Raw genomic sequence first — 12,009 nt, forward strand, 5'->3', positions numbered from 1 at the left:
CTTGCATTTCAGTTCAGGACATTCTTATATGTTTTCCTGGAAAATAACTTTACCAGCCAAGTCACTAATAAAGAAATGCATTAGGTGCATAAATTTTATTCAAAACTATGGAATTCATTCCCTCTTCCCTTCTCTTACATTATGATACCAAGAATACAGAATTGCATTAAGGTACAATTAACGGTATGGGTTTATACTACCATATCCTCTCGATATAATACATGTCTATCTTTAGAACCTCATCAGTTCACCCTATAGACCAAAGATTCAGCTCTCACACATCTTTATATAGCAACTGGAACTTTGGTATTTGCTCCGGGGGCAATGGACAACTTACTATCAGCTTGCCTTTCATGGCACCTCTATATATTGCCTGCGAGGAAGAAGGGAAAACAAAAAAAAAGAAGAAGCAAGGTTTAGACATTCGTGCAACCATAACATAAATCCGGAAGCATATTTGTCAAATACGAGGAGAACATTACTGATTGGAACTACTTCCAACACACCTAAGAACCTTCTATACAAAAACAAAAACAAAAACAAAACAAAGTGAAAGAGTCACTTAAAGGGCCATTCCTACCAACAAACCAATCATTGGCAAAGAGCAATCAACAATAACAGACTAATTCCAACACTCAGACGTAGTTTTAATTTATCCTTGAATGTACCTAAAAAATAAAAATAAAAAAACCACTCATGAAAAACACTCAAATGATCTGATGCATCTTCACAGCCATTTCAGATAAATTTAGAGATATCTTTTAAAAACATATCAATACCATGTCAAATCTTTGCATGTGATGACAGCATACCCGTAACAAGTAAGGATGACTACATGACAATGGTGTATGAGAAATCAGTACTAGCAGCATACCTCTACAACATCAATGAAGTCCTGTTTTTCATGAAATGCACCAACCCACTTGGTGTGATCTGCACTTCTGAATAACAAGTGAATGGCATAATGATGTGAACTTCAGGCCCTCCAAATAAAAAGGGAAATTACAGATAGTATTGCCACACTATTTTCTTGCTCAGAAAGAACACTATCAGATAAAAATGTAATAAAATGATGTAACAGAGTAACCCAAAAGAAGCAGTGGATGATAAGAAGAAACTGTACCCTGAATCCATCTTCATGTGATGAGCATTGAAGAAAAAAACTGTGGATGGTATCAAGGTGATGTCAAAATACTTGACATAGACTTGAATGTCCTCTGAATCTATATCTACCAATGCTATGGTTGCAAACTTGGACACCTCCCTTGCTGATTTAGAAAGCTGTTCTCAAACAAGGAGGAAAATATAACAAAGGAATCAAGATAAGCAACTGTACAAAATTATGAGCGTCTTCAACTTTCCAAAATTTAAGTTTGAAATTACTATGAGAAACTACTTTTATTTCCAAAAAGGTGGGTGTTTCCCTTTCCAAATCTCTATCAAAATTGATGATCCAAACACAGGCTTATGAGAAATGCTACACACTCACTTTTTACCTACTGTTTTCTTACCCATTAAACGCAAGGAATTGGGAACCATATTACTTGTTTATTCCTAGTAGATAAAAAAAATATGAGAAAGTAATGTGATTTAGGCCAGCAATTTTCTACTTCTAAATTTCAAATGATAAGTCATTTTAGCAAGGTTTAATGCATTTTACACATTTTTTATTTAAAAAAAAAAAAAAAAAAATTGAATCAAACTGTATCGCTTCATGATTATATGATAATTTCGGGATATAAACAAAACTGAGTTTCTTTTTTATCGGGTGCGTTTGAGATTCAAATTAGGTCTTCCGTCAACAAACATATAAGCCATTATTTATCTCAGAAAGAAAATTAAACGACTCCATAAAGAAATCGAATTGCGATTATATATTTAATTTTGTAGGTGAAGGAAATTCAGGAGATGAACAATGAAGAGAGAGAGAGAGAGAGAGAGAGAGGAAGACCCTAGACGTACGATGTCATCGAGCTGGAGACAGAGGGGGTCGGAAGATCGACCGAAGCGAAGGACGAGAAGCTTGTCGATGGTGTCTCTGATGATGGAGTCCACCTCTCTCTTCTTCCTCAGCGTTCTTAATTGGTAACTCATCTCCATCTCTTCCAACACGATAAAAGAACAGTGGGGGTGGGGGCTCTCTATACAGGCAAATTGATTAAATTAAAACATTGAATTAATTTTTTATGTTTTTTAGAATGGAGTGTCCGACAAACTTAAGTGCAACTTGACGAAGAATAATGTTATTTATATTAATTAATTTATTAATTGATAATGTGTTATAATTTAAGAGGTTCTTAATATTTGTAATGTGATTAATGAGTAGGGTCAATAATAATAATGTCATAACTAATGTTGCTACACTAGTTAATATTAATGGTGACACTATGCCTCCGTTTGGGAAGTGGGTTGGCTTTTTGACTTTTTTGACTATTTTAGCCTGGGCTAAAAAGTTTGGTTTGGGAAGGACTTTTTTGTTTTTTAGTTTTTTTGGCTTTTTTGTGAGAGAAGAATGTAATGATTATGAGTTGGATGTGATATTTTATTTTTTGTGGCTAAAATAGCCAAAAAAGCCCCGTTTAGCTCTTGCCAAACGGAGCCTATATGCACCAATTAGTGTACACACTAGTGTACTAACTAAGACTGTGCAAAATACCGCCTAATCTGCTAAAACCGCACCGATCCGCATCTATCCGTACCGCTCTAACCGCTAACCGCGGTTTAAACTTAAAAATTTATAATCTGTCAACCGAATCGCTTCGCTCCGCTATAGTTAATACATATATATTTTTCAACTTCCAATGAAATATCAATGTAAAAATGAATGTAAGATGAGAGGGTAATTTTTGGGAAAGAATTGGGCCGAGCTGTGAGTTGGGCCCTGCAGCCCAAAGTGTGAAGGAATCGGTAAGAAGCCGTAATGTTATTTCGGCCCAGTAGAGGTATAGATACTCCGGCCCAGGAGAAGTGAAGTTATTCCGGCCCATGAGAGGTGTGGTTACTCCGGTTCAAGAATGTGTAAAGCAACTCCGGTCCGGTGGCAGTTTGAAGTGAGTCCGGCCTTGCATTTAGTCCGGTCGTGACATATTATGGTTAGGTCGGTCAGAACTTGCTACTTAGAAGTTTGATCTAAACACACCATGTTGAATAGGGGAAAGCCGAGATAAGGAGTTGGAGGAGAAGACCGAGCTAAGGACAGTTCGGCCTTCTCTGTGGCTCTGCGTAGCCAAGCTTATTTCGGTCATATAGTAGTTCGGCCAAAGTGAAAACCATCCCACTTGGTTTAAGCAGTGGGGCAGGGTGTAAAAGGATAAGCATTATCCTTAGGAGTATGAATCCTAGGAGGACTCTGCATGGAGAAATAAAAGTCCTACTAGGATTGTGCCACAGGAAACTTATAAAAGCTCACAAACATCACATTGGAGGAGGTAATTGAATACAATTTTCCTGAGAACTTAGAGCTTTGTCTATTTGTCAAGTTTTCTGACTTAGGCATCGGAGAGGTTTCCGGCACACACCCGCCGGCTAGCTCACGTTTGTGTTTTCAGGTGACAAAGCGACGTCGTACGGAGGAGCGTGGACTTAGTCAACAGGATTATACGAGGAGAATTATTTCCTCCCCGTACATAAGAGAAATTTAAGATATAAAATTTATTATAAATTAGTGGTTATATATATGAAACATATTATTTAAAATTACATTGTGTTATATATCTAAAAAATATTATACAAATTAGTATTATTTATTATGTAAATGTATGATAATTAGTTAGAATATTCTTCAATCAGTCAATTCGCCAAAAATCGCCCAAATAGCAAATTGTCAATCCGTTAATCCGCCAACCCGCTATGCGGTTTGTAATTTTACTCTCAAACTGTTCGAACCGCACCGCGCACACCCCTGGTACTAACTAGTGTCATAATATCATTAATGACCTTATTTATTGTACAAATAACAAATATCCAAAACCTCTAAAATTATGTCACATTATCTATTAATACACTAGTGTATACACTAATTAATACATATAGTGTTATTTTAATACTAATTAGTGCATGTAACATCACCGCTTAATTAATCTTAACAACTTAATTAAATCCTGACCCGAAGTTAATCAAGGACCACTTCAGGTTTTGTTTGGCATTAATTTTTTGGGTTAAATTAGTTATAAAAAAGATAAAATAAATTAATAAAATAAAATATCACATTTAAATTATAATCATTTCATTTGTTCTTTTATAAAAATCAAAAAAATTAATCTCAATAAACTTTTTAATCGGAACTAAAATAGTCAAACAAAAAAAAAAAAAAAAAAAAAAAAACCCCACATGCCAATCGGCAGTTGAGCGTTGGGATGTTTGGCTTAATGAAAGAAAAAGACAGCAAAGGATTTATGGATTTCGCCTAATAATTCTATCTCAATAAAATGGAATGTGATCCATAAATTAAAATTTATAATTTTAAAATACCAATCTTAACTAATTAAGTCTGTCAAACAAACACGTTCATAGCACCGGGGATGGTGGCAATGTAGAAAGGTGTCTTCTTTTTTCACAGGTGAGCACAGCTCGACTCATGGGGCACAATTAGCGTTTCCCTTAATTGGTTGCAAGTGAGCACAACTCGATTTATGGGACACAACTAGCGTTTCCTTTAATTGGTTGAAACTTATCGTAATGTATTTTAACCGTGACTCTCTCTCCTATGTTGAGAATAGATACATTCCTCATTTGGGTTAGGTTAACAACTGATTATCCTAAGGATAGGACTCAGATACTATAATATTCTTACGAAACGTCTTTTTCTTTTTTTTGTTAGTTTGAAAAAAAAAAAAAAAAAAAAAAAAAAAACAACAACGTTCTTAATAAAGTTAAATGAGAGACTTTGGCAAATTGATTAAATTATAAAATTTATAAAATTTTATCAATTCATCCTCTTAAATTCTGAGTTAATCAAACAATGTATGTTACATAATTTAAAGAGATTAATAATTCCAAAATTAATAGCTGTAAAATGTTAATCTTATCTAATTTAATTTACTTAGTCAAACAAACATATTCTTACGTTCTTAACGTTCAGAATGAATTATCATATATATATATATATATAAGTAAAAAAGTTCACCAGCTAAACTCAACTCAACCTAATAAATTTGTTGTAATTACTTGATTTTCTTTTTTAAAAACATCTCCAACGGTTACTCAGATTTTTCACCAAATTTGAGTTAAAAATGACTCATTTTACCAATTTGATACCACTCGCTCCAACGGTGCATTTTCGTCAAATTTGTGCCAGGGACAACCGGTTGGTCGACCGGCCGGTCGACCGGTTAAGCGAAATTTTTTTTTTTTTTTTTTGATTTTTTTTTGAACTTTTTGAACCTTTTAGTGGTCAACCGGCTGGTCGACCGGTTAGGCAAATTTTTTTTTTTTTTTTTTTTATACTGTTTGAACCTTTTTTTTGAACCGTTTGAACCTTTAGGCGGTCAACCGGTTGGTCAACCGGCCGGGCAACCGGCTGGTTGACCGGTTGGTCTCTCCCAACGGTTAGGAACAGTGATTTGGTAAAATGCTTCGCCTGTTCTCATTTTGGTACAAGATTTGCTGAATTCTGGATTTGATATCGATTTGGTGAAACGGTTGGAGCTCAAAAAAGCGACTTTTTCATCAAATTTTGAATTTGATATCACGTTTGTTGAAGCGTTGGAGATGGTCTAAGAAAGGGAAAACTTTAGTGCACAAGGGTCAGATTTACAGTTAGCATCTTGATGGCCCTATACCTACATGCTCTTCAAATTGTTTCATATTTCTCACACCCTAGAAATCTCCATATGGTCATTGGAGAGTTATTAAGTCATCAATGTAAATAAACTCTCTTTCAAATACAAGAACCAACAAAAAAAATAAAAAAATAAAAAAAATAGTCATAACAACTGATAGTAATATTAGTCCTTGGACTACCAGGTCACCAGCTAAAGTCACAAACACCAGACTTTTTTGTTCATCAGCATGCTTCTTTAGATCTGCCACTTTGACGGTACTAACAAAAGCAATCTTGCACACCACCACACTCATTCTGGATCAGGAGAACCACCAGGGACAAGCTGCATGATGCACAAAATGTTAGAATTGTAGAGTACAAAATCAATAGGACTCAGCTTCTCAAACAAATTGTCAAGCCACAAAAATGATGGATAGCTATATATATATATATTAAAAAAAAGAGGAAGCAATGATGACTTACAATAGCAATGTTGTTTCCATTAAGCAATATCTGGTCAAGTTTTGTTATTCGTCGCCCTTCATTGGTAATTTCACTGTCATGTAGGAATAGATGTGCAAAGGAAACAGGAAAAGGATAATTACAGAAAGCCTTTCAACATTAACAGATCCCACTGGAACAAAATGAACACAATATGTAGTAGCAACTACACTGCACATGCGACAGAGAATTTGTGACACACACACACACACACACACACACACACACACACACACACACACACACACACACGCTCTAAGAGAGCTAGTGGAAAATGTGCGATGGTATTCAGGTCTGTACAAGCATACAAATCAAGGCAGCAGCGTTTGTCATATTGATACCAAACCAAATCAGGTCAAGTCTTAAGTCCCATCAAATATTCTTTTTCACTCGACTCTATCTAAAGCTATTTCGTTAGTCAAATTAAGAAAATTCATATCTCTATTTACTACACTAGTCCATGTCAATCTAAGTAGTTGTTTGGGATGTGCTATATATGTGTACTTTTTGACTTTTTTGTTTAAAAAGTAGAGAAGAAAAAGATGTATGTTTGAAATAATTTTTTAACTTTTTACGAAAAGATGTGTAATAAAATATTGTAGTAAAATTAAAATAATCATTTTATCCTTTTGACTTTTTGACTTTTAACTTTTTGACTTTTTGGGTAGTTGAATTTAAAGGGCAAAATCCCCATAGGCTACCCTTGAATAGTATAGATTTTGTAACTTTTTTAACAACTTTTTAATTTTTTGACTTTTTTAATTTATCCCAAACAAGGCCGAAGTTTATCCCTTCCCCAAACACTACCATCTACCATCACTATATCGCATCTCTTCACTAATACCTCTGTTAATCTCCGTTGTATATAACCAAACCATCTCAATCTATTCTCTCTCAACTTATCTTCTATCGGTACTACTCCTACCCATTCTCGAATATATTCATTCCTAACTCTATCTTTTCTAGTCTTGCCACACATCTACTTTAGTATCCTCATCTCATCAATACCTATCTTATCTATATGTTGTTTCTTAGTTGCCTAACACTCCGTCTCATACAACATCGTTGGTCTAATAGCCGTTCTATAGAACCTCCCTTTTAGTCTAATGTGTACTTGTTTATGGCACAGTATTCCAGACGTACTCTTCTACTTAAGCCACCCCGCCTTAATTCTATGGACTACATCCGCTCTAATCTCCCTAGTCGTTGTGATAATTGATCCTAAATAACGTAAATGTTTACTCTTAGGTAGTTCTTGGTTCTCAATCTTCACTTCTCCTTTACTTCCATTGTGACTGTTACTTAAATTACACTTCATATACTCTGTCTTAGTTCTGCTTATTGTAAATCCTTTAGATTCAAGTGTTTTTCCAAATCTTCAGCTTAGTGTTAACTCCTTCTCTAGTCTCATCCACTAACACGATATCATCTGCAAAAAGTATACACCACGGCATATCATCCTGAATATTGCACGTCAATTAATCCATAACTAAAGCAAAAAGATAAGAACTTAAGGTTGATCCTTGGAATAATCCTACAGTAATTGGAAATTCACTCGTCTCTCCAGCAGGTGATCTAATAGTGGTCACCACACCTTTATACATATCCCTAATCACATCAATGTAACCTTTTGTCACTCATTTCTTCTCTAACACCTACAAGATTATATCCCGAGACACTCGATCGTATGCTTTTTTAAGATCGATAAAAACTACAAGAATGTCTTTTTTTTTTCTCTATACTTTTCTATTACTCAACTCAAAAGATAGATTCACTTCCATTGTTGACCTACCAAGCATAAACCCAAACTGATTCTCTCACACCTTTGTTATATTTCGCAGTCGACGTTCCATCACTCTCTCCCACACTTTCATTGTATAACACATTAACTTGATTCCTCTATAGTTGTTGCAATTCTGGACATCTTCTTTATTCTTATATATTGACACTAAAATACTCTTCCTCCACTTCTTGGACATTTTTCTAATCAATAAAATCTTACTAAATAACCTAATCAACCAAACAACCTCTTCTTACCCAAACATTTTCACGCTTCAATAGCTATATCATCGGGTCCTAAAGCCTTATTCGATTTGGATTATCTCATTCATATTAAAACATAATTCTGATGCTTTCCTGTGAAAATTAAAAAAGCCAATATTTGACGAAGTTTTATCCCAAGACATAGATGGTAGAATTTTTTCCTATATTACAGCAATTTGGAGTGTGTTTTTGTTATGCCAGCGGAAGCTTTAGTACCACTTGTTGGGATTTCCAACACAAACACACACGGAAGCAAACCACAGTCACACACGCAGACCACAGAGAAAAAAAAACACAAAGAATTACTTGGTTCGACACAAACTTGTCTACAGGCATGGGTGAGATAGATCAATCTACTATGTATATATCTGATCAGTAAAATCAATCCACTACAAACCGTAGAGATTACAAATATAAATAAGACAGCCCACTGCACGAGGTCCCATCACTGTGAGGGTTTGGAAAGGATAGAGATTACAAATATGATTAAAAAAACTAAAAAAGCAACACCAATACCCAAGCGCTGAAACAATTTCCCAATCAAAGGTAAGTAAGCCCTAGGCAATCCACTGCCTCCATGCTCACTCCCGTTTAGCTTTTCAACATGTTTACACCCACCAGTGAAACTCTACAGTAGTTTTCTAGACCTCAACTTATTACATTCAAGCTTCAGTTGTTTTGGTCGCCAAGAAAAAATAAAATTTGGCTCCATGAAGGATATAACCGTAATTTCTTAACCAATGAAAATGATTCCAATAGTTTTGTTATTGAGAAAACTTATACAGAGGCAGATTTTTTTTTTTTAAATCTAGATTTAAATTAATTTAGAATCAACAAGGGAGTAGATTTCTTAATGACAACAAGTACAACATATAAGTAACACCAAAAATGTGTTTGTTGGCATGTTTTAAAAATGGAAAAAGACCTATGTCAATTCCAAACATAAATTATGCCTAAAAAATATGAAAAGTAAATCCAAAAAAGAGCCAATTGTGCAACATTAATGATACTCCATTTCAGCCAAATACAAAAGCCCGTCTGCCTCCCCCCAACAGGAAAAGAGATATTGGATGGGGAAAAAAAAAAGTTCATGAAAGATCGACACCAAGTCCAATAACAATAATTTTACAACAAGGATCGGCACTAAGTCCTTACATTTTTGCAATAATTATGGATGAATTTACCAAACAATCAATAGGATATCCCTGGACAAGTGTATGTTATTTGCTGACAATATAGTTTTAGTTGACGAAGTAAGAGAAGTAAACTTTAAGTAATAACTGTGTATGGATAGTTAAAAATATAAAGCATTCGGATTAAGTACGACTAAAACATAATATAGAAAGTGTGACTTCAATAAAACTAGAAACAGAGATGAGAATAAAGTAAAATTTGATGGGCAAGAGAGACCATTTTTGTATATTTTAGGTCAATTATTCAAAAAGATGGGTGAGGATGATGTGGCCCATAAAATTAAAGTGTGATGGATGAAATGGACGAGTGCATTAGAAGTAGGAATTTTTTTTATAAGACTGCTATAACACCTGTTATTATAATACTGAATGTCGGTGGTTAAGCAAAAAGCATCTTCAAAAAATTAGTGCAGCCAAATGATTGAAAAGTTTACAAGAAAAAATAAATAAATAAACAAATCAATTAAAAAGTTAAAAGTATACCAATTTGATATTAAACGAGGGATTATTGTTTGAGATGGAATGAATGTGAATGCAGCAGTCAAGTGGAATTCTTTGATCCAAATGGAGGAGATAAAATAAATAGAGGAAGACCAACATGGTTGAGGCAATAAGAAATGTCATGATTACCTTAAATGTATTTCTCTTTGATTTTGAATGAAATTGATTGAAGCAAATAGATCCATGTAGCCCGACCCTAAATAATTGGAACAAGGGTTTGTTTAGTAACCTACTTTGGTACACAACATGGTCTTCGCAACCTTAAACTTTACTATCCCCCATGTTTAGCAAGTTGGGAAAATACATTCAATTCAAGTTCATTTTGAATATTCTAAATCTATTGCGCTTTTGGAGTACTTACAAAAAGATCAAAAATAAAATCATAATTGTTAGCCGAGCTAACTTCTTTAAATTTTCCAATTATGAAGCCAACTTTCCCTAATTTCAGCCTATTGTATTCAATATATACATGTATATGTAATGAAAAAGGCCAAATTAATGAGAAGCATGATAAATTCTCTATTTTTTTTCCTTCTCCTAAACATAACTTTGCTGCTAATAGACTAATCCCGAGCTAGGGCTAAACTTTTCAAGCTTTGTCCAAATCAAACACATTGATCAATTCAAACATCAAATTCAATAAATTAAAGCCAATGTTGAGGGAACCTAAAAGTCTTGCTATCAATCCAGTGTTTTACTCTATGTTCAACAAAATAAAGAATAAATCATATATATTGGTCTCAATTGTGAATGGAAAAATTGAACAGGTAGAGAAAGAGGTACAGACTATTCAGTAACGTCTTCGAGAACCATGTTGACGTAGACGTCGAAACCCTTGAGAGTACCAACAAGTTCTTTGTCACCTTTCATTATCACCCATATTTTCGACCCTATACATCGATCGATCAGCTCTGCAACGCATATCAACAATCTTCTGTTTATTTTGCCCTTTTTAAGTTACATCTATATATATAGAGATAGATATATACACAAACACATACATGAGAGAGAGAGAGAGAGAGAGAGAGAGAGTGTGAACCTGAAGGAAGGAGCTGCGAAGGATTGTTAGCCATGGGAGTCTCTTCAAGCTTTGAAGGTCGGTCGAGAGTGGGGACTTTGGAGTTTTTTATTATTATTATTATTATTATTAGGCTTTTTTGGGAGATGGGTTGGTTTTTTGAATTTTTTAGTTATTTTAACTTGAGTTAAAAAATTTGGTTTGGGAAAGATTTTTTGATTTTTTAGTTTTTTTGATTTTTTTGTGAGAGAATAATGTAATGATTATGGGTTGGACGTGATGTTTTGTTTGTTATGGCTAAAATAACTTATTTTATTTTTTGTAGCTAAAATAGTCCCAAACCTATCCAAACCCACTTGCCAAACCATGCCTTATTTTTTAGGAAAATTTAGCTATAAACCCCCTTTATCTTCCTTTCATTGTTAAAAGAACTAAGAAAAAAATTATACTTTCTAAATCTCCTCATAATTATAAAGTCTTACATATATGACAAAATTTATTATTTAAATATTTTATATGACTATTACACCCTCAGCTTCTGCATATATAATCAGCTTTGTCATTAACTGTATCATAATTACCATAGTTGCATCTTTCAAGCTTTAGCAGAAGGTCGTCGACAAGCTGCCGCCATAGTCGCGTCTTCCAAGCTTCAGCAGAAAGTCCTCTCTTCATCTTCATAATCAGCAACGTCATCATCATCACTCTTCTAGCCAAGATCGATGAGGCTTTGAGTATGTTGAAATTAAATGAGGATGTCGTTGGAGATTCGAAAGCTAGGGTTTTGGAGGAGATGAAGGAGATTCTGAGTGCGGTGGAGATGGCTCAATTGGAAGCGGAGAAGAAACATGATGAGGTTGTTGATGAGATGCTGGCAATGTTGAATGCGAAGGCTGAAGCTTCGAGATTGAAAGAAGTTGAATAAGAGGTTGGGAAGGATGTGGATGAGAATTTTTTTTTTTTTTTTTGGATCTAATTTCATTTGATTTTAC

At 34.4% G+C, this 12,009-nt stretch overlaps 2 protein-coding genes across 2 annotated transcripts; both read right to left on the reverse strand.

The window, feature by feature from the left end:
• Positions 1-65: 65 nt before the first annotated feature.
• On the reverse strand, positions 66-2,222 carry LOC114273747 (mRNA splicing factor, thioredoxin-like U5 snRNP). The gene is made up of 4 exons (XM_028215560.2): positions 1,963-2,222; positions 1,124-1,281; positions 875-941; positions 66-373 (listed from the first exon to the last, which is right to left on the reverse strand). Exons 1-4 carry the CDS (start codon positions 2,098-2,100, stop codon positions 275-277), a joined length of 462 nt encoding a protein of 153 aa, XP_028071361.1. The 5' UTR covers positions 2,101-2,222; the 3' UTR covers positions 66-274.
• Positions 2,223-5,715: 3,493 nt separating this feature from the next.
• On the reverse strand, positions 5,716-11,186 carry LOC114273745 (sm-like protein LSM5). The gene is made up of 4 exons (XM_028215558.2): positions 11,039-11,186; positions 10,787-10,910; positions 6,245-6,317; positions 5,716-6,104 (listed from the first exon to the last, which is right to left on the reverse strand). The coding sequence occupies exons 1-4, from the start codon at positions 11,070-11,072 to the stop codon at positions 6,072-6,074; spliced, it is 264 nt and encodes an 87-aa protein (XP_028071359.1). The 5' UTR covers positions 11,073-11,186; the 3' UTR covers positions 5,716-6,071.
• Between the last annotated feature and the right edge of the window lie 823 nt (positions 11,187-12,009).

This window comes from Camellia sinensis, chromosome 14, assembly GCF_055761805.1.
Source record: "Camellia sinensis isolate YWXY chromosome 14, ASM5576180v1, whole genome shotgun sequence".
NCBI classification, from domain to species: domain Eukaryota; kingdom Viridiplantae; phylum Streptophyta; class Magnoliopsida; order Ericales; family Theaceae; genus Camellia; species Camellia sinensis.

Coding starts and splice junctions, on each gene's coding strand:
- LOC114273747 (XM_028215560.2), bottom strand. CDS start 2,100: ATGGAGATGAGTTACCAATTAAGAACGCTGAGGAAGAAGAGAGAGGTG. Junction 1,282..1,962: donor GTCTCCAGCTCGATGACATC/GTACGTCTAGGG, acceptor GTTTGAGAACAG/CTTTCTAAATCAGCAAGGGA. Junction 942..1,123: donor CACATGAAGATGGATTCAGG/GTACAGTTTCTT, acceptor CTTGTTATTCAG/AAGTGCAGATCACACCAAGT.
- LOC114273745 (XM_028215558.2), bottom strand. CDS start 11,072: ATGGCTAACAATCCTTCGCAGCTCCTTCCTTCAG. Junction 10,911..11,038: donor TTCGCAGCTCCTTCCTTCAG/GTTCACACTCTC, acceptor TATGCGTTGCAG/AGCTGATCGATCGATGTATA. Junction 6,105..6,244: donor ATGGAAACAACATTGCTATT/GTAAGTCATCAT, acceptor TGCATCATGCAG/CTTGTCCCTGGTGGTTCTCC.